Here is a 23,928-nt window from a genome sequence, read left to right on the forward strand (position 1 = left end):
CCCTGGACCGCCGGCAGTGTTTGGAGATACTGCTGTGAACATGTGACTTTCAATATGTACATGGACCTAGGAAGACATCTAGATGTGAGTGTGGTACACACACGTGTCTTCTAGTTCTGCCCATTGAGGAACAGTGGCCAGGATCAGTGCCCAGATCTCGGTCTCTATGACTAGTCTCCACTGAAAGGACTCCTTGGAGTTCTTGGAGAAAGGATTGATCCTTGAAAAGTACACGATGAGCTTGGAACACCTTATCATGCAAGAAAGCAAGGAAGTGCTCAGAGAATGACAGGGACCCAGCACAGGACAAAGGGGCCAGCTGAAGGGGCTCTCACTGTCCAAGTCTAGGAAATCGGCACATCAAAATAGCTTGTGATAATAATGGATGATAACCCTCTGAATACAACTGGAGTCCACAGTGCTGTCGATATAGTCATAGGTTGCAAGTTTGACAAGGACCAGGACATTTAGTTTCAAAGTACCTCCCCACAAACCACTCATTATTTACTAAGGAGAAAGACATAACTATCTAATCAAGCAATCAGAGAGAATATAGCCAGTAATGGGACAAATCAAAATCGTAGGGCATCTGATAGGATTCAATGGAAACACAGGAGCACATCCACAATATTTGTGCCAAAGAAATGTAACTTGAATTTCACCATGAGTGTGGGTAGGCAGACTACTGGCTCCCCACAAAGACGTGCACCCCTTAATCCAGGGAACCTGTGAATATGTTACCTTACATGCCAAAAGGGATTTTGCAGCTGTGATTAAGGTTACAGACCTTGAGATGGGGAGATTATCCTGGATTATCCAGATGGACTCAATCTAATCACATGAATACTTAAAATTGGAAAACTTTTCCTGGCTGGGTCAGATATGTGAAGTGAGAGGGAGTTGACCCCTTCTCCGCTGCTGCTGACTTTGAAGTTGGAGGAAGGGGGCCATGAGCCGGGGAACATGGCCTCTAGAAACTGAGAAGAGGCCTCAGTTTTCAGTTTGCAAGACAATGGGGGCCTTGGCTCTACCACCCAAACGACTTGAATTCTGCCAGCTACCCAATGAGTGGGAAATGGAATCTCCCCGAGAACTTCCATAAAGGGGGTGACCTGCTCACATCTTGATTTCAGTCCAGTGAGATGCATTCTGGACTTCTGACCCACAGAACCATAAGAACAGGTTTCTGTTGGTTAAGCTGCTAAATTTGTGGTGATTTGTTACTCTAGCTATGAAAAACTAATACAACGAGGAGGCATCAGAAAAACCCAAATTGAGGGACACAGGGTTAGTTATCAAGCACATTGAAAGAATGCAAAATTTGTGAGATCAAATAGCTAATTAGAAAAATGGGCAAAAATGAATAAGCATTTTGAGAAGAAATATGAATGGACAATAAAAATAGGAGTAGATAATTTACCTCATTTGTAACTGGGGGAACAAATTAAAAACCACAGTGAGGAACTTCCCTGGTGGTCCAGAGGCTAAGACTCTTCACTCCCAATGCAGGGGACTTGGGCTCCATCCCTGGTCAGGGAGCTAGATCCCACACGCCAAAACTAAGAGTTGCTGCTGCCGCTGCTGCTGCTAAGTCGCTTCAGTCGTGTCCGACTCTGTGCGACCCCATAGACGGAGCCAGTCCATGGGATTTTCCAGGCAAGAGTACTGGAGTGGGGTGCCATTGCCTTCTCCGAAACTAAGAGTTAGCATGCCACAACCGAAGATTCTGCATCTAAGATCCCATGCAGCCAAATAAATAAATATTAAAGATAAAAAATAAAAACCACAATGTGATTCCATTGTATTCACCAGATTAGCCCAACTGATGATACCGTATGTATGTGACAATGTAGAGCTGTGGCGAGTTCCTTGTGCTCCAGGTCCTGAAAGAAAGGGCTCAGGATACCAGGTTCTCAGGAGGATTATTAGCTGGGTGCTGGAACAGGTGCTCTGACACCGGGCCCCGCCCACAGGTCCCGCCCCACACACCCAGCCCACCTCTCATTGGTTTGCTTCCCACCAAGCCCCGCCCCACTAGGTCCGCCTCTCTCCGTAAGAGCCCTGCCTGAGCACCGCCTATTCTCCGTCACTTCCGGGCAGAGGAGCCCGCGGAAGGAGGAAGTGTGTGTCAGGGTGGCTGCGAAGCCGGGCTGAGGTGTTCCTGGCTGGCACCCCGCAATTCTTCCGGGTCTATGCGTGGGGACACGGAGGTGGCCGGCGAGAACCAGCGGGGGAGGAAGACATGAGGCGGCCGTGGGGTCTGGAGGTTGACTGCCCCTACCGCCTTCCCAAGAGGCCGCCTCCTCCAGGCAGCCAGCCACCCGTCTCCCTCACGGTCTCACGCCCCACCGTCGTCCCGGCGCCTTGAACTGGGGCTCCCGGGCCTCTAGACCCCGCGCTATGACTGCGGCCGCCGCCTCCAACTGGGGGCTGATCACGAACATAGTGAACAGCATAGTAGGGGTCAGTGTCCTCACCATGCCCTTCTGCTTCAAACAGGTGAGTCCAGCAGGCAGTGGTCACCCCCCTCGCCGCCCCGGGCTCACCCCCTCACGGGAACTAGGACTTGGGGAGGCGGCCCTGCAGCTCGCCCGCCCCGTGGCTGCAAGAGAAATTGAGGGAATAACCTCGACGAAAAGCTTCAGTCGCTCAGTCCTGTCCGACTCTTTGCGACCCCATGGACTGCAGCACACCAGGCTTCCCTGCCCATCACCAACTCCCGGAGCTTGCTCAAACTCATGTTCATCGAGTAGGTGATGCCATCCAACCATCTTATCCTCTTTTCTCAAGGAAAAGCTTAAGAACAATTAATAATTTCAGATCCAAGTGCACATATAGCAAAGTAATATGATCTTTCAAAAATGTAAAGTGACCAATAGATTTCAGTGTTATTTTTCTTTATTATTTCTGAAAACTCTGACCTGACTGCACTTGTATTCAGAAGCACATCAGTCAAACCCCCAGGCCTTGTAACTAGTTTGGGGTGTTGGTTACAAGGTGATTACTCCAGATTGTGTGCTTAAAATTTGTGCATTTCACCATATGCAAATGTTACCTTGATTGAAAAAATCCAAAATATTAAAAAATTGGTGTCATCCCAGCATTAAATACCTCATGAAAGAAACTCACCATTTTTGAGGTGTGGGTTCATTTGGCTTCTGTTTAATTCACAAATAAACAGGCATTTGGTATGGTAGAGAAGGGAGGTGATAGAATTATCAAATTGGGTAACTTCTTTCCTAAAAATGAACTTCTTAGCTTACTGTGTGCCATGCTGGAGATACTGTTACCTCTGCCTCTTGGGGCAGGAGCTGTCTACTAGCTAGGTTGCTTGAGGATGGAGGAGGAGAGGGACACCAGAGAAGGACAGGTGGCCAACAAGGCCTCGAAGACCAGTCTTACATGATGAAACCAAATAGGTGGAAAAATGAAAATAAGATGGATATTTTGGAACTGAAAATCGGCATCAGCATTTAATTTTAGAGTAACACTGCACTTTTCACATTTAGCATCTTTTGGATAAAAATAGCAAAAAGAAAATGCATTTAGCGTTCCCGTGTGAGTGGTTGTTCTGACTTGGTTGATGAGCATGTTGGTGGGAGGATGGAGACTGCAGGGCTATGTAGAAGGCCACGCTGGCGGCTTCAAGAAGCAACATCTGTGTCTTGGCTTGTGAATCCCAGCGTGGGCCAGCCACCTCTGGGTATTGGAAAGACTACGTGTCCCAGCGTGCATTGTGACTTGCCTGGCACAGAACTGCATCCTGGGATGTGTAGTTAGCTGATTCTGAGTCTGTAAATGCAGTGCTGCCTTCCTTGACTCCTCTCTGCCAAGTGCCACTGTGGCAGGGCTCTGGTGATTCAGATTTGAGTGTCTTACTATGTGCTGGGCATGAGTCCCCTGCCAGAGCATTTAAAAATGGGCCAGGCTGAGTTGTCTGAGGGGAGAGCTGATCGGTGGGTGCCCTCTTGCAAGCAAAGACCTGGAAGTGGTTTGCCCTGCCCCGAGGGCCTGGCCAAGTTAGGACATGCTGTCACTCATCACTCAGACTCAGCGTCTTCTCTGAGAAGCCCGTTGGCAAGAACACCATGTGAGGCCAAGAGGCAATTTGGAGATGTGTGTATTTATTGGTAGCCAGGTCACTTAAAAGTTTTTGTTTGCATTTTTTGTTTGTTTGGTTTTAATAATTTGGGGTACTTTTCCGAAAAAATTAGCAATTTATTAAAGTGTAACATGCATACAGAAAAGTGAACACATTTTAGGTGTACTCTTGATGGATTTTCATAATATTAACAAAGACATGTAGCCAGCTCCCAGATTGAGGAACACAGCATTGCCAGCACCCCCACCCCTGCCTCCTTACTGAGGGTCGCCCTCCCACCCCCAGACCCCACTGGTCAGTGTTGCCAGGTTTTACCTGTATGTGAATGCATCATGTCGTAGGTGTCTGGCTACCATTGCTCAATTTATCTGGTTTTTAACCTTTGCTAGGCAGGCGTGGCGTTTCCTGTTTGGAGCAGTTAGGAACACATGCATGGGGTTTGACCACATGGACCTGTCCTGTGGGGTGGTGACCCGCGCGCAGGAGAGCTGGCTGGTGGGCTGTGTGTGTATTCCACTCTGCTAGATGCTAGTAGGACAGTTGGTTGTTTTTTCAGTTTTTGGATTACAGATAAACCTGCTGTAAACATTGGCACGCAGGTTTGTGCATGAACACATGTTTTCATTTCTTTTGGGTAAATACCTACGAGTGCAATTGCTGGTCAGATGGTGAGTGTCTGTTTAACTTATAAGAAAGGCGTAGATGTCACTTTTAATCTCTTCCTTCCAGAATGTGTTTATCACTCGTAGCTGTTGATCCAAGTGGCTGGAAGGTGGCTTGCTGTAGGGTGTCTGCAGGGAACTGGGGAGACTGGCAACCCCTCACCATTCCTTGAGACTCTGGGAAGGAAATGGGGTCCCTGGTGCTCTTTTGGGGACATGTATATGCTTTATGTCCCTGGACAGAACGTGTTGACCACTCCATCCAGGAACTGTTACCCATTGGCGTGGGGACAAAGTAGAGCTGGGGCCTCAAGTCTAGGGAGCGGGGGCCGAGGGGAGGGCTTTTGGTCATCGCTTGTGCTATTCACCTGTGTTCAGCGTGTGAGATAACGATGCTGGGTAGTTTTATTTTGTTCAGTTTAGTCGCTCAGTTGTGTCCGACTCTTTGCGACCCCATTTGTTTTGTTAACATCTTTCTTTTCTCCCAACACTCCAGTGTGGCATTGTCCTGGGGGCCTTGCTCTTGGCCTTCTGTTCTTGGATGACGCACCAGTCCTGCATGTTCCTGGTGAAAGCTGCCAGCCTGAGCAAGCGGAGGACTTACGCTGGCCTGGGTGAGTGCATTGCCTCCCTGAGAGGGGCGGGACCTTTCTCAGCACCTTCTTAAAAAGCGCAGCGTCTGGATCTGGGGGTGTGGGCCTTAGTCTTTTAAGTACTTTTCTTTCACTTTATTCTTTTTTTTTGGTCATGCCGCACAGCATGAGGGATATTATTTCCCTGACCAGGGATCGAACCCACACCCTGTGCACTGGAAGCATAGACTCTTAACGACTGGACCACCAGTGCTTTATTCTTTATTCTACTTTATTCTTAAAGAGTCCTTTGAGCAGCAATTTCTTTTCTTATTTTAAAATTTAATGCAGTTAAAAAAAACAAAGCTGTTAACATCAACACGTTTTAAAATTGAGTTAATGCTTGTCCTCCTGCCTTCTCTTTATGCACATCCACACAGAGAGGCCCCTCCCGGTTCAGGCAGCCTTGGCAGCTTCTGCTCCTATGCCTGCGGCCCCAGAGCCTTCCTTCCGAGCTGCCTGACCCAGATATTGCTGCACGTCTCCACTTTGAATGCCATGGGCAGCCTGTCCTTGGGCTCAGGCTTGTAGCGGCAGCAAGTCATCAGCTCCTCCGCTGCACCCTCTATGTCCGGTTGCTGTTGGTTGCAGTTTTGTTTCCTCTAGTTCTTTCTTCCTTTGATTTCAGCTGAGGCAAAGAAGGCTGTGCTTTCCACCTCGTTTCAGTTTGATCTATTTCCTGGGCAGCCTGTCTCTGAGGGCAGGGCCCCCACTCTCCCGCCCGCCTCAGGCTGGTGTGTGAAGGCTGCATTCTGTCTGCCACCTCGGACCTTTCGACTCCACGTTGCATTCTGGGGATATGTGGTGTGGGTGTTGAAATTCCAGTACACGTGGTCTCAGAGGCTGCCCTATGCACGTCTGGGGAAAACTCCCATCCTCTGGCTGGGACCCCCTGACCATCCAGCTGGTGTGTGGCCCGGATGCTGGGTCCGCTCGCAGAGGCCCCAGTGGGCCCTCGGCTCCCAGCTCTTACAGCAGGGAGGAGGTGCCGAGAGGAAACGGTATGCAGGGTTCCCAGGGCCAAAGAAAATAAAAACACCTGTGAGCCCCACGCGTGGGCTTTTGGCAGCGTGACCTCTGGTTTCCTTCCAGTCTGCCTACTTTGCATTGGCACTGAGATACTCACATTTGTTCTGACCTCAAAACTGAAGGACTGCTTCCTTCTCTCTCCGGTCTGATAAGAGTGGTGCTGTCAGACTCTCATTGCTGTTGGAGTCACGTGGGGAAGTGAAATATAGTGGCTAAATTTGACTCGCTCCCATGAGGCCAAGTTCTGCTTGGGATGATATGTGCACCAGGGCAGGTCCCTTCCTCCCTCTGCGAGGCTGTGGCTTTTGGGGTGACTCTTTCTCCCTGCTCAGGGTTCCCACCAAATGCTTGGCTGTGCCCTGAAAGAGGGTGAGTGACCCTGGACTGGGGAGGCTGTGGTTTTTGACAGCTGTCCATCTGAACATTCTTAGAAAGTTCTTGAGAAGGCAGACTGGTTTGACGAGGTGTGAAAGATGGAAGAAAACCACCCGTGGACACCCGCCTGTGTGGTTGGCTGGGGCTCCTACCTTTACCTGCTTGTGGTGGCTGCAGCCCAGTTCTGACTACCCAGAAGCAAAAAAGATCTGAAACCACCTGTGGTCTCTGATTACGCCTTTGGTACCAAACAAGATGGTGCATTTGTGTGACCTCCCACAGTCCCCCCAGGCCCAGCCTGCAGCATCAGCTGCCCTTTGTCCTGGCTCTGTCTTGGCACCATCTCTGACATGGAGAGACCCCCCCCAACTTGGAAAGGAGCCCTACACAGGACGAGATGGGAGTCTCTGGAACCCTGTGGACCAGCAATCTTCCCACACCTCCTGGGCCATTTCCACTGCTTGTAGGTCTTCTGTCCTCCTCTTCTCCTGGCCCAGAGCTTGTGCTGCTGCCAGAGAGGGTGGCCTGGGAGGAGAGAGCCCACTGCATGCCAGTCCTGCAGGCCCGGGACAGATGGCCTCTGTCCGCGGAGCCCCCAGCACCACATGTCTGCTGGGCCCGTGGGCATCAGACAGCTGGGGGTGGGGGGTGGGGGGTGGGAAATGGACAGGCCTGGAGACAGTGCATTGCAGGGTGTGGAAGCTGCTGAACGGCAGAGGCGTCCTCAAGAGATAACCTTTTTAAGCCCTCCGCGCTCCAAGAACGGATGAGTGGTTTTTTCAGGTTTGAGTCTGCGACATTTCTCAGTTTGGTTCATCCCTGGAAGTGACCACAGGGCTGCCCTCCCTGTCCTGGCCTGTGCGTAGGCATCACTGGAGAATGAACTTTGCCAGTCTGGGGAAATACAGCCCTGGTGTGTCTTGTGTTTTCTGTTGGTGTTTTGTGTGTGTGTTTTGTGCTGTTCTGTTCGCTGCTTGTAGACCCAGTTCTGTGAATTTTATCTACTTTTTATCTGCTATTCCTTTGCCTTGTGTGGCTGACTTTCAAGTAGACTTTTCAAACCCCATTTTCAGAAGATATACAGTTATACCAGATAGTCAGCTGTACCTAGAAGTCATGGCCCCACGAGGCCACTCTGACCCGGGCCCTGCCTGCAGAGGTGACCAGGCCTTGCTGTCGCCTAGTAGCACTCAGTCGTGTGCAGCAGCTGCTCTGGCACCGCGTCTGTGGTCCTGTCATCTGTCCGCCCAGGTTTCTGTGGCCCTGGTAAGCCTGCTGCCCGATCATGGCTGGGTGGGGCCTGCAGAGGGCCTGTCCCTCCCTGCCTGTCCCAAGTTGTGTGACCTGCACCTGTGGATACTTGGCTTGGGAAATGAGGGTCATAAAACCATCCTTTCTGACACCCAGGATTCTCTGCATTCCCCACCCCTTGTTTATCCAGCAAATGGTCATCATACCTCCCAGGCAGATGGCAGCGGGGGTCAGGTGGCTGGCTCTGGGGAGGGCTGGGTTGAGGTCACTACCCTCTGCGTGAATAGCACAGTTTGGTGTGTGCTTCCCCATCTCTGCCCAATAAGTGGAGGCTGTGGACTGTGGGCAGAGAGTGTGGGGTAGGGCTGGGGTCCCGAGTTCCACAAGGTGGCCTGAGAGTCACTTCTGCATGCCCAGCGGCCACAGAGCCGTGGGCCCGGCTGTGGCCCCAGGAGAAAGCCCTGAGCCAGCCTCTCTGGGGAGACTGGGGAGCCCCTCCTGACAGCGCTCCCGGCTGCACACCTGGCAGGAGTGCCAGCTTCAGGTCCCCACGGGGCCCAGCCCATGAGCTGCAGCGAGCCTGCCGCAGGTGGAGAGGGGAGGGCCGACCCAGGAGCGTGGGGAAGGGACCTGCCTTCTTGGAAACCATCCAGCAGATGCCGCCCAGCCTCGTGGGGCAGATCTGGTGCTGTGGTTCCGGCCCAGAGGGGCGGGAGGGCAGTCTCTGGCTTGCCAGGCAAGAGGCTGAGGGCTGGACACTTGGAACAGTGTGTGGGGTGTGTGTGGGGCTGTCCAGGCTGAGAACTGGGCGGGAACCACAGGCCTTCTCAGTACAGGCAGCGCCTCGGGGGCAGCCGCACTAGAATCGTACCTCTGGGAACCGGTTGAGTCTTTCTGGGTGAAAAGGTGCCGCCTCATGACTTTTCTCTGGCTTCCGAGAGCAACTTTAGTTGCCTTTGTCCAGAATGCGGGTGTGTTCTGGAACTCTCTCTGGCAGGGTACTCTGAGCACTTAGAATATGCTGTAGATGCTCAGCTTCCTTTTGGAGAAGGAAAGGAATGGGATGGCTTGGGCCCCAGCCACCTTCACGTTAGGGGCACCAGACTGTGTGTCTTAGAGGACCCTGAGGTGCTCGTGTCCGTGTGGTAGTTGGACAAGCCCGGAGGCCGGAATGACCCCCCGTTTGCTTCCCAAGGCCACCTGCCCGTGGCCGTGTAGCCCAGGGGTTCCATGTTCACTGGCTTTTGGCAGTGCTGTGCTTTTTCCTGAGTAGTTTGAAAGTAAAGTATTGGTTTTTTGGACTCGTTCACATCAGGCGGCCTGCATGTTCCCTGCTCTCTGGTCTCCTGCTCTGCCCGTGTGAGGGAGAGGGCTGTGCTGTCATGCGCCCCCTCCTGCTTGCTCCTGGGGGATCAGAGCTTCTCTCAGCCCTCGTCTGGCTCACCACGGGGCTGGGTTGCAGGGGTTCCCGGCCTCTGTGAGGTCCAGGGAGGGGCCTGCTGAGTCAGCTCTTAATCTCTCCTCTGCTGGAAACAGCTCCACTGTCAGGAAGGACAGGCAGAGGGGCTCCTCCAGGCTTGCGTGCACTTGTCCCCTCGTGTCCCAAAGTACCTTGCTCGAGATTTTCTGCTAAAACCACAGAGTGAACATGAAGGCCCTTAGCCAGGTCCCTTTGTTATGACTGGGAAAACCAGATGTGCTGGGGCTGGGCTGACTGCCCTCCCTGGGCACCCCCCACCCTGTCCCGGGCAGCCCCTGACCCAGGCAGGTCTCCCTCAGCCTCCTTATTGGCAGCCTAGCTTGCCCAGAGGGAAACTGCTGCTTCCCTGGGACCGTTTTTCTTTTCTTTTTTCTTTTGTTTTCTTTGTGGATGTGTGAGTGTGAAAAGTGACCCACCCTAGTTTTGTTCTTATTTTCAGTGATTCTTATTTGTTGAAGGCAGATCTGAAAAAAGCACGGGACCAAAATTTCAAGTATCCCCTTATACCCATAGAACTCCAGACCCACAGGTTTTTGTCAGATTGCCTTTCACAACTTTTACTGGTAATATTTTTACTGATGTGCTTCTCTCACTTTAGACTGAGCATTCATTCTCTTTTTCCCTCCCTGCACTAGCATTGCACGCCTACGGGAAAGCAGGGAAGATGCTGGTGGAGACCAGGTAGGTGGCGCCGTTCTATTGGGGGTAATTCTCTCTGTCCTTCACTTGTGACGAAAGAGAAACAGGAGGGTTGTTACACAGGGAGCTGGATGTTTCAGAGGTGGATTGGTCCATAGCTTAAAATATTTCTCTGAAGTGTTACTTACTAAATAGTTGAAAGTTTAATTTATTGTACCCTTAAAATGATTAGTGTCAAGCCTAAAAGCCTTATTTAAGTCTTACTAAGAAAAATATAAAAATGGAAAACCCGAGCATAGCGAGGGGGGTGCTCCCTCGGTTGTACTTCATCTCTGGGTTCTGTTCCTGAAATCAGATGCCTGCCCCCATCCCGCCCCTTGCCCCGAACACAGTTGCATAAAGGTGGCATTAAACTGGAAATGTCATATTCTCCCTTTGGAGTAAAATTTTATGAGATGAAAAAAAATGGCTGAGAAATTGCACTTTTAGGCTTCTAAATTAGGGAATTGCAAACTGAAAAGAATAACCCTTTTCTGAAGCAGTTGATTGTTCTTTTAACTTGTCTTAACATCACAGTGCATTTTTGTACCACCTGAAAGAACTTTTAGAACCTCCTGCTGAGAGAAAAATGTAATACCACATAAAGAAAAGTTTAGTGTTGCTCAATATTCATTCTGAGTAAAATAGCAAACTCCGCAGCCAAACCCTGGAAACTGTTGAATGTCGACACCATGTCTCCCGTTTGACCCCTCCCTTGGGTTGTTGCGTGTCAGTGGCCAGGGGAATGCGGGTGCGACTGGGACCCCCGGTGCTCAGCTCTCAAGCTTGCCCGCCTTCCTTGCAGCATGATTGGGCTGATGCTGGGAACATGCATTGCCTTCTACGTTGTGATTGGCGACCTGGGGTCCAACTTCTTTGCTCGGCTGTTCGGGTTTCAGGTAAGGACATCTGCAGGTGTGTGGTACGTCGGAAACCTCACGGCTGCTTGCGTGGCAGCCCGGGGACTGTTTCAGTCCACGTCTTGGATGGGGAGCGGTGGGAGGGGCTCTGAGACCAGCACGCCAAGAGGCGAAGCGCGCTGGGCCTCAGTCAGTCCCGGGGCTCGGGGTGGGAAGCTCGGGCCGTCCGTGGGCCAACGCCTGGCACTCCGCCCAGGTCACGGGCACCTTCCGTATGCTGCTGCTCTTCGCGGTGTCCCTGTGCATCGTGCTCCCACTCAGCCTGCAGAGGAACATGATGGCCTCCATCCAGTCCTTCAGCGCCATGGCCCTCATCTTCTACACCGTGTTCATGTTCGTGGTGAGTGTCGGGCCGCCAGCTGCCACTGAGGTTGACGGGAACGTGACGTAGAATCTGCCACAGGAGCCTGGTGGCCAGATGGGGCCGCAGGGGAGGGGAGCGCTCTGAGGCAGGGAGTGAAAGCGTGATGCTCCCCAGTTCACGGAAGACCTTTTATGTGGGCTTTGTGGCCAAGAGTCAGGAGGCCAGCCTTTTGTCACAAGGGGTGAGAGCAGTTGTTGTCTAACGAGTGTTTATCACTGACTGTTGAGGGGGCAGGGGGGTGCAATCCGGAGTTGATACTCAGGGCGCCCCTTGGGAGCCCCTGGGCCTGAGCCCCTGACCACTCCGGTGGGAGCAGAATGGGAGAGTCTGTGCAGTGGGCTCTCCTTAGAAGACTGAGCCCCGGGTGGTGTCTCCAGTGCCCCTCGGCTCTGAGGGCCAGCCCAGTGACCCTTCCTCTGCTTCTCCAGGCAGCCCTGTCCTTGATGGGTCTGTCTTTTAAATTATGTCTGCGCAGGACTGGCAAGGACCTGCCAGCTTGGGGGACTGTCCTGACCTGGAGGCGACTGGGGTGGGCACAGCAGGTGGGCCTCATTGCTTACCATCTGCAGCCCTGGATGGGCAGCCGCCCCCGGTGCCAGGAAGCCCCACAGCTCCTCTGGGTAGCACCTGGCCAGCTGGTGGCACAGCAGAGAGCCGAAACCCCGGGGCCACGCACCACTCCCAGCCCTTCCGGCTCCCCCAGCCCCTCTGGCCGGTGGCACCAGGCTGCACTGTGCGGGGCCTGCACTGTGGTGACGGCCACCTTGGTGCCCTGCCCGGCCCTGGCCCGAGTCCCGCCTGTGTGTGCTGCCCTTTGCCGAGCTCCGCTTCCTTCTCCTCGCAGATCGTGCTCTCCTCCTTCAAGCATGGCCTTTTTGGTGGGCAGTGGCTGCAGCGGGTCAGCTACATCCGCTGGGAGGGCGTCTTCCGCTGCATCCCCATCTTTGGCATGTCCTTTGCCTGCCAGTCGTAAGTACCACCTGCTCCCGGGGCCCTGGGGGTGAGTGTTAGAAGGGGAGGCTGCCATCCTGGGAGCGGGAAGCACCATTTCCTTCAGTGGATGATCCAGGACACGAGGAGTAAGGTGTTCTTCACTGTGGCCTCTCCCTGCTCCGGGTTCAGGGCGGGAGTTCTGTGTTTACCAGAAGAGAAATTGACTTTGTTCCTGAGATGTGTTGCCGGCACTGTTGGCGACAACGCCCAGTTTGCCAAATCCCCCACGAGCAGAGTTGGCTGTGGGGAACAGCACAGCCCCGAACCATCTGACTCACAGAGTCCCGAGCGTTTTGCCAGAATTTAGCTATTCGTGTGAGAATATTTAAGAGGGAATTGCACAAACATTGACTTCAGACTGCTGCTGGGATGCTTTCAGAGGCGTGCGTGTGTGTGTGTGCCTGCGTGCGCGCACACGTGTGTGTGGTTGAGCAGGCGTGCGCTCTGGCACTTGGGGCTCTGTAAATGCAGAGCAGTGATTTCCATAATTCCAGCAGCCTTACCTTCTCCACCAAATGACAGGAGCCTACGATCCATGCCAGGTTGGGTGGTAACCTTGCTCAAAAGAGGCGTAAGTCTGGCCGGGACAGGAAAGGACCATCGGTGGTGGGGGTCTGGCAGAGCAGCCCCCCGCAGCTCCACGGGCATGAACCGTGCCAGTTGTAAACTAACGTGACAGATGAGACTTGTGTTTACACCCACACGCGAGATCCAAATCGTCGTTTCCCACTTCTCATCTCGCTTGGCAGCTCGGTTTCCGCCAGAGCACACTCCACTCTTGCTGTTTAGCGTCCCTGTTAGAGCTGGTGACAGAAGCTACATGCTTTTGCCGTGTACCTAGTTACCGATTGTCCTTTTCTCCTGTGGCTTTGGTCTGGCTTTCCGGTGGGGGCTGCTCTGTCATCAAGTGGGTCTCTTGGGCTTGGTTCTCCGGTTGAGTTATGGGTTCCGGAGGGGGGCGGGTTGTGAGCTCACATTCTGTCTGCCACTCATGGAAGGCACGGGGCCTGGGGATGTGCCCACATCCCCTGGGGAGTGGAGCCGAGAGGTCCAGAGCTGGGGCTCTTCCCCGCACATCTGGCCCTGAAGCGCATAGGCTGGGAGCCCTGCTGCCCTTGCCAGGTGGCCATGGGCCCCGCTGCGTGGCTGGTCTCCCCACCCTGGATGGACTGGGCCTCCGCTGGGCCATCAGTGTGCGGCCCTCCCTGGTCTGACTTCGAGGGAGACAAGTACAGGGCGGCACAGGACCAGCAGGCCCCCAGCGCAGCTCAGAGAGAGCAGGGAGCGCGTGGAGGCCCAGGCTGTGCGGGGGCAGGTGGACACCTCTGACTCAGGTAAACTGAGTCACGGGCTGCTCGGTAAGATGAGCAGGTGCTCTGCAGGTGCCACAGGCAGGATTGAGGAAGGCGAGCACCACAGCCTTGCCACACCCATCCATCCCCACATGTGGGCACAGCCCCTCCCCTCAGTGGCTCCTGGCAGGGGCTTCTCCCCGTGTGTGCTGGGGATGCCCCTGTCCTGAGATCTGGTGCTGGGGCTCCCTGGTGTGGCCCTGGCCCTGACCCTAGGAGCTGGGCAGTCCCTCTGCAGGTCCTCTGCCGCCTCCCTAGTCTGCATGGGTGTATGTGCCCGTGGCCGCGGACTGCCCCCTCTGTAGCACGGAGGTAGGGACAGCTGTCCACGGTGACTCTTGCCCACCAGCAGTGGCCAGTGGGGCAGTGTGCAGGGCCAGGGACGGTGCCCGCTTCTGCCAGCCAGTCCCCCCCCATCCTTGTCATTTGCTGTTAGTAACATTAGCGGGTCCTCTTTGTTCTCCTTTCACTTTTTTTTAAGTTGGTTTTGGGGTTTGGCTGCGCTGACTGTCGTGCTTTTCACTTAACATCCTGCTGCGCCCCCTCCCGGCCTCCCATGCGGCGTGACCGCCGGCCCCGGCTCCCTGGGTGCCACGCCTGAGCCCTCAGCACAGCGTCCCCCTGCTGTCTCTTCTCAGGGCTGCACAGGGCACCCGCCCCTCCCTGGCTCACCTCTCACAGGTGCCGGCTCCCTGCCTGCCGTTTTCAGAGAGCCCACGTGGACGCATCCTCCCTCACCCTGCAGTGCTGCCCTGCTGGCCCTGGGCCGTGGGGCTGCAGCCGCTCTTTCGTCCCAGAGCTGGGTCCATGCCGGCTCTGAGCCCCTCACTGAGGCGCTGAGATGGGCAGGCGGCCCGGCTTGTTTGTTTAACTTTCCATTCTTTTGACAGCGACGCTCTGAACCGCTTCCTGCTTCCCCTGTAAACACGGGCTGCTTAGCCCAGCCCGGAGCTCCCCGGAGCGGTCACGCTCCTGCTGCAGTGGAACAAACGGCCTTTCATCCTGTGGCACTTCTGAAATGTTTACAGAGAGTGCTTGCGGGGAACGCGCCGAGTGCCGTCCGTAGTATTGTGTGAGCCCAGCCTCGGCGCTGGTGGCGGCTGGCGTCGTGGGAAGGCAGGTGCTGGAGACTCGGCTGGGGGCCTGGGAGAGGTGACTCGGCTCCGCGAAGCTGCTTGTTATTTTTACAGCCAGGTCCTGCCCACGTACGACAGCCTGGATGAGCCATCAGTGAAAACCATGAGCTCTATCTTTGCCTCCTCCCTCAACGTGGTCACCACCTTCTACGTCATGGTAAGAGCCCTTTCATGCCCCTTCCCCTCCCCCAGCCCCTCCAGTCCCCAGTACAGCCCTGTCCTTGCTTCTTCCCATCCCGGCAGCCGAAGGGCAGCTCTGCCCCTCCACTCAGCACTAGCATTGGCAGGGATCTGACTCTCCAGGTGGTGTTGGTGTCCCCATCCCCCGAGGAGCGTGGGCACCTCAACCCAGGGCCTGGAGCCTCCGCACGACCTCTGCTGACTCACTGTAGAAAGGTGGTGCAGCAGTGAGAAATTCGAGAAATAGCAGAGAAAGAAAATCACAAGTTCCAGCCCGTAGACGCAGATGCAGTTCATGTTTCAGTAGATGTTCCCCTCCAGTCTTCTTAATTCTCTTCATTGTTTTTTACATGTCAGATAGAGCTATAAATTCTTTGCGAGTCTGACTTGTTCTCCTGAACCCTGTGGTTCCGCCACTCTTGTCGGTTTTTCCGAATGGTCCATCAGATTGTTGTCCATTCAGCCTGTGGGGACAGCAGTTTACCCCTCGGTTCCCAAGTTTGGGTTTTGAGCCACATTAAATCCAGCCCCTCCGTGGGGCTCGTGGGGCTCGTGGGGCATGCCTCTGCTCACTTTCCAAGCAGGCAGCTCCCTTCTCTTGGTGCCTCGCTGTCCAAGCAGGGAGAAGCCACATGGGACTCTCACCTTCAGGGCTTCCGCCTCTGCTCATCAGAGGGGACTTGTATGAGTCAGGAGCTGGTGGGCCTTGGTCCTGCTTCAGCTGCTCGTGACGAGGTTCCAGGCCATTCCAGAGAGGGTGTGCCTCTCCCACCACACGTCCCCTGCTGTTGGTCCCCCTGCAGGTGGGCTTCTTCGGCTACGTGAGCTTCACTGAAGCCACCGAGGGCAATGTGCTCATGCATTTCCCCTCCAACCTGGTGACTGAGATGATCCGTGTGGGCTTCATGATGTCCGTGGCCGTGGGCTTCCCCATGATGATCCTGCCGTGCAGACAGGCCTTGAACACTCTGCTCTTCGAGCAGCAGGTAAGGTGCTCAGGGCCCTCGGATGGCGTTCTGCCCAGAATCCTCCCTGTCCTGGCCTCAGTTACATTGTCCTCCAGTGGCTTTTGCTAGTTCCTTATTTTTCTGGGCAGTAGCAGGCAGAGCTTTTTCTAGTAAAAAATCAGAAACTCCAGTTAAAATGGAATCTTTTAATAGGGATTTTTTTTTTAAACCAACCAACTTTGGAGAAAAGAGTGCCAGATCAGCCAGGTTGATTCCTGAAGGAGACGTGGAGTCAGGCTCAGCATCCAAGCAGCTTAGGCCCATGTCCTGTGACTGCCCTGCTGTCCCTCGTTGGAGGAGTAGTGGGAAATCGGGGGCTTGCTGCAGCATGAACCCATGGGAGAGGAGCAGGTGGGAACTCAGGAGAGCCGGCTTGACTGACAGGCGTGTATAATGGCCGGCCAGGTGGGCCGATCGGTGCTGGGGTCAGGCTACCGTTCTCTTTAGGTTTGTGTACCAGAAGGTTTGAACAGTTTGACAGAAGACATCTGAGCCCTGAGAGAGGCTGTTTGGTCTGCTGTCGTATGTGTAGGCTGGCTCCATGTAGTCCTGCGCGAGCAGTTTTCAAATGTACAGTTGGAACCCAGACTCCCCCGCTAACTGCTGCCCAGCTGACAACAGGTGGTACAGGTGTGGTAGCTCATGCCCCAGGGCAAGGGCATGGGGTTGGCCCCGTCTCTCTGTGGTGGTTCTTGTGTTCCTGCCCAAGTCCTTGAGCCTGGTCTATGGCGTCAGCCAGGACTCCTGGTGGTCAGTTGAACTGCTTAGGCCACAGAGGCGGGGAGGGGAGAGTCCAGCAGGCAGGCAGGGAAGGTGGCTACTTAGGACAGCTGGAACCAGGCTTGTGGTCTAGAGGCTGGCACGTGGTCAAGTCAGCCTCCCTCGGATTCTGCCACCAAGGCCAGCACCTTGAGGCAGAGCCCCTGCCCTGAAAAGCTGGCTGCCTGACCCCTGCCCTTGTTGGGTGTCCAGGTGCCTGGACACCACGCGAGGCTCTCTCCCCTTGGGGGCACAGCAGGCTAGCTCATGGAGCCCTGGGGTCCTCGTTTGATGCACATGTGTGCTTCATATCTGAGAAGCATTTGTGTCTCTGTATGTAACCCATTTTTATCATTTTTAAAATTAGAAAATTAGTACCGGTGACAAAGGCAATGTTAACTCAAGTGGAAAGCTTACCTGCATGTCTCCAACCTCACGCGAATGACCTTCTGCTCCCCTCAGCGTCTGTGTGCATCTCTGCAGATTTCCTCTCGCTGCATTATCTCTTGTCTCCACTCCACGTGTATCCATAGAAACCCCCAGTGTCACTGCGCCCTTGCTCTCACCTCCTAGTCGTTGCTTGACGTCTCCTGGTCACCCTTGACCTTTCACAGATAACTCCTGTGACCCCTTGATGCACGTAGCTGCCTGTTTCTTCTCCTCTTAGAGTGTTTCCTGGGGAAATTTCTGCAGGATGCTGAGCCAGAAGGTGTAGACCTAACACCCTCCCGCTCTAGTCTGTTCTGAGAAAGCCACCGTTGCAAGTCAATTCTGGATGTTGGGTGCTTCCAAACTGTAGCTCGAGAAGGGTTGAAGCTTCACTTGAGTGGTGTTTTCCTAGCCCAGCAACAGTAATCACGGTCGGCCCCTCCTGTGTGCACAGCGCTGTTCTAGAAGCTTCTCTCCCGTTACCTCCCACCACAGCCTGATGAGATGCTTCTGGTGCCTCTGTGCCTTTGGGTGAGAGGCTGAGCCTGAGATGGTCTCTTGGGCTTGACTGTAGCATGTTGTGACTTCTCCCCTTGTCTTCTTCCTGGATGCACCTGCTGGAGGCAAGGATGGCAAAGCTGAGCATGTCTGTGCACATGGGGGCCCACCGCACCCTGAAACTGCTGCGTGTTACTGTGAGTGGGGCTGTGCTGTGCCTCCTGTGCTATGCGGCGCTTTTAAAAGTCTCTGTCACAGCACTGCTCTAAAGGGAGGACGGAAGGATTTGTTCCAAGTTTCTCAGAACGAAGTTACCCCCATAGCTGCTGTGAGGAGCAGCCTGGGCCTTCTGGGGCTCCAAGCTTCTGGTTGCAGGGTCACATTCAGGCACAGCTGCCTGTGCTGGGAGCGCTCACCCACCACCTCACAGGCCGACCCGCCTAGGGTGTTGGCAGAGCCCTTTAGGGACGTGCTTACAGGAGAGTAGAGAGGAAATCGGTCATTTCTAAATCTTGTTTTTATTTTCTTTCATATAGCAAAAAGACGGGACCTTCGCCGCTGGAGGCTACATGCCGCCCCTGCGGTTTAAAGCCCTCACCCTCTCGGTTGTGTTCGGAACCATGGTCGGTGGAATGATGATCCCAAACGGTAAGGCGGGGGGCTGCTCCAGTGACCGGCCTCCCACCGGCTTACCCCGCCCTCCCCGACCCGTCCTGCTGTTGTGCGCCCCTGCCTCTTCGGTGTTCAACCAAGACACTCAGAGTCTTGCCACCGTCCTCTCTGGTCAAAAAAACAGGTCCAGAGACTCTTGGGTGGTCTTTTCTTTGACGCCCTGAGAAAGGCTAGGGAGAAAACGCTGCAGCTTGATGGGACCACAAACACATGGGTAGAGCTGCGGTGTGGGGTCCAGGCCTGAGGTGCGAGTTACGGTTACCAAGCAGTTCCTTCCTTACTTCCGACTCCTGATTTTGTTGACACGTCACTGAGGGAAAAGGGCAGGGCCCTGCTCCAGCACAGAGAAAGCTTATTGTCCTCAGACATCCAGTGGGCCCCACATGCCCTCCAGGAGCAACCCCGAGGCCCCCACACTCCTGGCTTCCCCACAAACCAGGACAGGCTCTGCTGGGTCACTTGCTGGGCACCAGGTGGGGTGATGTAAGATGAGCTGGCCCAGCGACCCCCGCTGGGTGCCCAGACACTACAAGGAGCCAGAGCAGCGATGTGGGCCCCGCCGCGTGGGGCAGGCGATGCTGTTAAGCTCACCTCGCTGGCGGGGAAGCCGAGGTTCAGAGAGGGAGGGCTCGCCTGAGGCCCCGGCCCCACGCAGCCCTTCATCACGGTGTCAGGGTGGACAGCCCCGCTGTCTTTGTGAGCACAGCAGGCTGTGCCCTGCTCCTCGCTGCTGTCCAGCAGCACGTGCAGAAGGGTCCTTGTGGGAAGACAGCTCCTCACCCTGCTCGCTGGAAGCTCACCCCTGCCTGTTGCGCTCTCGCCAGTGGAGACGATCCTGGGCCTCACGGGTGCCACCATGGGAAGCCTCATCTGCTTCGTCTGCCCGACGCTGATCTACAAGAAGATCCACAAGAACTCACTTTCCTCCCAGGTGCGCGTGGCGCTCTCACCCCACTCCTGGCGGGCTGGGTTGGGCAGAGCGGGAGGGCATGTTCTCTGATGGCTACTGGAACTAGTTGTATTCCTTACACAAAAGGATCGTGGTCCCACAGGTCTGGGAGACGTGGGTCTACGCCACGGTGAGCAGCCTTACACCCCAGGTACACCCCAGGGCCGCCGAACTGAGCCAGGCTTATCTGAGTGTTAAGTACTGAACAGCTTTCCCCTGCCTGTCTGTCTGGTGACTGGATTATCCATGTGTGCCTCTTGTGTTCCACGACCCTGACTCCATCCTCTGCTGAGGTCACCCGCAACTGTCTTGCTAGGGACTGTGGGTTTTTTTTTTAATTTATTAGGCTGACCCGGGTCTTAGTTATCTGACATGTGGGATCTTTAGTTGCAGCGTGCACGATCTAGTTCCGCGACCAGGGATCAAAGCCAGGCTCCCCTGCATTGGGAGTGTGGAGTCTTAACTGCTGGACCACCAGGAGAGTCCTTGGGGACTGTCTTGTTGGCGTCGCCTCTCCAGGCTTTCACTATTATGGACAAAGCCACAGTGAATATGTGTGTACACGAGCATTTCTACACATTTGAGAAAGTACTGTAGGAAGCTACCTGGGTCTGGGATCCCTGTATCAGAGAGCAGGAGCTTCCCCTCAAGGACCCATGTGCAGGTCGGCCCTGTAGCTCCGCGACTGAGCTCAGCCTCTCCTCTCCATTGGCCCGAGGGTGATGGCAAGTCTTGGCTTCCCTGGAGTGAAGGTGGGCATTTCTCTTTCCATGAACTGTCTGTGCTTTTTGCTCACCTTTTATGGAGTTGTTGAGCTTTTGGTAAATTCTTTGAGAACATAGTATACGTAAGGCAAAGCACATAAATCTCACATACAGCTTGATATATGTGGGCTAAGTGAAATGAAAAATGTGAGTGTTTGTTGCTCAGTCATGTCCGACTCTTCAGGACCCCATGGACTGTAGCCCGCCAGGCTCCTCTGTCCATGGAATTCTCCAGGCAAGAATACTGGAGTGGGTAGCTATTTCCTCTTCCAGGGGATCTTCCCAACCCAGGGGTCGAACCCAGGTCTCTCAGATTGCAGGCAGATTGTTTTCCATCTGAGGCACCAGAGGGTGTGGCTAAGTGAACACAGTCACAGAACCACCTCAAGGGCAGATACAAAATATTCTAGCACTCGAAGCTTCCCTGGGGTGCCCTAGTCTTTCCTCCACAGAGATTACTGCCTGTCTTCTTATGTTTTGGAATACTTTTGCCTGCCTTTCAAGTTAGAAAAAATGGAGCCTCACAGGAAGTATTGGTGAGTGTCTGGCCGCCTTCCTTAGCTTCACGCCTGAGTTCCCAAGTTACTGGCTGGGCGGCCAGGGGTGGTCTGCCCATCCTCCCTGCCATATGCTTCTCCACGTAGCAGTCTGGTCACCCAGAGCTGAGTGTCCCGGGTGGGCTGCCCCGCCCGTTTCTCCTGGCGCAGCCCGTGTGCACTTCGGTTGGCAGTTCTCTTGGGTGTGGAATTGTCGGGTCCCGGCGTTACGTCTGTCCAGTTTTGGTAGATGTTTCCAGACTTTACCCAGTTTTCCAAAGTGCTCCTCGGGCACCATATTGGAATTTTAGTTACACTGACATTTACGGTCCCTTTTTCAGTCTCTAGCCCTTCCTCTGGATATATAGCAGTACCTCATTTGGGTTTTAATTTGTGATTTTCAGGTGACTGATGACATTGAACACCTTTTCATGCTCTTGTTAGCTGTGTGGGTTTCTTCTTTTGTGCCTTTTAAGTCTTGCCCATTTTTTATCTATGAGTTGTCTTTTTCTTATTGATTTGTGGAGGTTTGTTAAAGATTTGAGATACAAGACTTTTTTCAGACATGTATATTACAAATGTTTTCTCTGACTCTTGGCCGCCTTCTCACTTTCTTCTGATCAGCAGATATTCTTAATTTTAGTGTAGTTCAGTTTTTTGAGTTTTTCTTTTGCTTTGTGCTTTAAAAAAATTTTTTTAAAAAAATTTGACTGTACCTGGTCTAGTTCCCTGACCAGGGATCAAACCTGGGCCTTCTGTAATAGCACAGAATCTTAGCCACTGGATCACCAGGGAAGTCCCTTGCTGTGTGCTTTTGATGTACTATTTAAGAAATTTTTGCTTATCCCCAGGTCCTGAGGACAGTGTACTCTGTCATATTGTAGAAGCTTTTTATTTTCTCTTTCACATTTAGATCCATGCCCATCTGGAGTGCCTGGTGTGTGGCAGGGGTCAGGGGTCATGTTCTGGGTGGCTGTCCAGTTGAGCGGCACCCTTTTGCTCCGGCACCATTGTGGTCAGTCACCTGTGTACGTGTGAGAGTGGGAACTCCCGTCACTGGTCTGTCCATCTCTCCCACACTAGAGCTGCCTGTGTCGATTGCTGAGGCTTGTAATGAGTCTTGATGCTGGCAGCTTTATTCTTCTTTAGGGTGGTTTTACCTATAATTAGTCCTTTGCATTTCCAACTCAATTTTTTTTTAATTAAAAAAAAAAAAATTTTGGCTGCACCGTGAAGCACGTGGGATCTTAATTCCCCAACTAGGGATTGAACCCATGCTTCCTGCAGTGGAAGCCAGGAGTCTTTAACCACTGGGCTGCCAGGGAAGTCCTCCAACTCAGTTTTAGAAGTGGCTTCTCAGCTGTTGGTGTTTGACTGGGGTTGCATCAAACTGTCGATTGAAGATTGACATCATCATTCACTTTGCGACTTTTCCTGATTTCCATCCTTATTTCTCCTTTCACCAGTGGCTTATTTATTTAAACACTAAAATTTTAATTTTTCCTAGAACAGCATTAAGTAACAAACAAAAAACACTGTAATAAGTTGGGAGGGAAACCACAGAAAAAAGGGAAAACATCTTAGTACTTTTAATGGTACTGTTTACCTGATTTTTGGATCAAAGACCCCACGTCTTTATTTTTCACTGGTCCTCCATATTAGGTAACCAGCCTTGCTCTTGACTGCCCTGCGTCTTTTGAGGCAGGTCTCAGACCTTTCCTTATCGGAACCCCCTCCGTCTGCAGCCCTCTGGGGACTCCATCTGATTTCCACCAGTGGTTTCTCTAGATTTCCAAACTTTGGGGGATTTCCTAGTACTCTTTTTGATTGATTTCACACAGTTCCAGTGTGGTTAGAGAACCGAGCTGAAGAACTTCGGTCCTCGGACGTTCGCTGGGCCCAGCAGGTGGTTGACTCCGGCGGATGTTCAGCTGTCTGGCCGTCTGCAGTTGTTGGTGCAGAGCGCATCCCGTGTGTGGTTGGGTTGAGTTTGCTAACTGTGATTTTTTTAGATTTTCGTGTATTCTTACTGATGTTTTAATCTCCTTGTGTGTCAGTTATGAGAAAGGTGTGACGGTTTCCATTTGAATCACTTAAAGGTTCGTGTATCTTTTAGTTCTATCAAGTTTTGCTTTTTGTCCTGAAGCTATGTTACTAGGAGCTTACAGTTTTCAGATGGTTGTATCTTATTAACCTGACCTTTTTCTGGATGAAATGTCCCTTTTTGTCTTTGGAGATGCTTTTCTCCTTAAAGCAGCCTTGTCTGATACAGTGTAGCTAATCCGGGTTTGTTCTGGGTTTATAGTTGCACGATGTCGTTTCTGTTATCCTTTCTCATTTGATGTCTCTGTACCTTTATATTTAAGGTTATGTCTTGGGTAAGAGCATATAGTTTGCTTTTGTTTTGTTTTGATCCAATCTGTTAATAGGAGTGTTTAAGACTGTTTACAGTTAATACCGATTTGGGGGGTGGGGATTAAAGCTTCCATCGCACTCTGTTTTTTATTTGTCCCATCTGTTCTTTTTTCTGTTTCTTTCTTTCTTTCTCGCTGCCTTTTGGATAAATCAAGCATTTTAAAGTATTTGTTCTCTATTCTCTTAGCTGGTGTTGTACATTTCTGTTCTGCTAGTGGTTATACGAGGCAGTTTAATATGAATCCTTGGTTTATTAGAGTTGACCATACATTAGTTGTTTTTCTTTTACTAATTCCCAAATGAAGTAACCATCCAACAATATTTAACTCCATTTATCTTTGTCTTCGGCCTTCAGTGCTATTGTTTTTATGTGTTTTAATTTTACTGTATTTTAAACATTACAAGACGTTATTTCTGTTTTTCGGATAGTTGATGTTTGTGTATTTTGGTCCTTCGCACCCTCTTGGTTTTCTGGGGCCTGGTCCATCCCCTGGTATGCTTGGTAGTTTATGGAGGCGGGTGTGAGAAATCGTCCCTGGATGAAGATGTCCTGTGTCCAGCAGACAGAGGACAGGCAGAAGGCCTTGTGTCCACTTGTGAGCAATCGATGTCAGGTTTGCCTTGACTCCTAGGGTGTAGCCCTTCCTGAGTCTCAGCTCGATCACCCGCAGGTTGCTAAATTCTCTGCTTAGCTTTCATCCTCTTGGCAGCTGATCTCTGCACGACTCGGCGCAGCTGGTGGCTG

General features: G+C 52.9%; 1 protein-coding gene across 6 annotated transcripts in view; it reads left to right on the forward strand.

Annotated features, from left to right (window-relative positions):
• Positions 1-2,098: 2,098 nt before the first annotated feature.
• Positions 2,099-23,928, forward strand: part of SLC38A10 (solute carrier family 38 member 10) — a 41,630-nt gene continuing 19,800 nt past the window's right edge. For all 6 annotated transcript variants that reach the window (XM_005221112.4, XM_059878618.1, XM_059878617.1 and 3 more), the window contains exons 1-10: positions 2,099-2,499; positions 5,261-5,378; positions 10,167-10,212; positions 11,015-11,108; positions 11,326-11,469; positions 12,338-12,462; positions 15,029-15,131; positions 15,958-16,140; positions 18,384-18,495; positions 19,344-19,450. In XM_005221112.4, the coding sequence (XP_005221169.2) occupies positions 2,401-2,499; positions 5,261-5,378; positions 10,167-10,212; positions 11,015-11,108; positions 11,326-11,469; positions 12,338-12,462; positions 15,029-15,131; positions 15,958-16,140; positions 18,384-18,495; positions 19,344-19,450 (1,131 nt within the window). In that variant the 5' untranslated portion in view covers positions 2,099-2,400. The remainder of the gene's footprint in view (positions 2,500-5,260; positions 5,379-10,166; positions 10,213-11,014; positions 11,109-11,325; positions 11,470-12,337; positions 12,463-15,028; positions 15,132-15,957; positions 16,141-18,383; positions 18,496-19,343; positions 19,451-23,928) is intronic.

This window comes from Bos taurus, chromosome 19, assembly GCF_002263795.3.
Source record: "Bos taurus isolate L1 Dominette 01449 registration number 42190680 breed Hereford chromosome 19, ARS-UCD2.0, whole genome shotgun sequence".
Lineage (NCBI taxonomy): Eukaryota > Metazoa > Chordata > Mammalia > Artiodactyla > Bovidae > Bos > Bos taurus.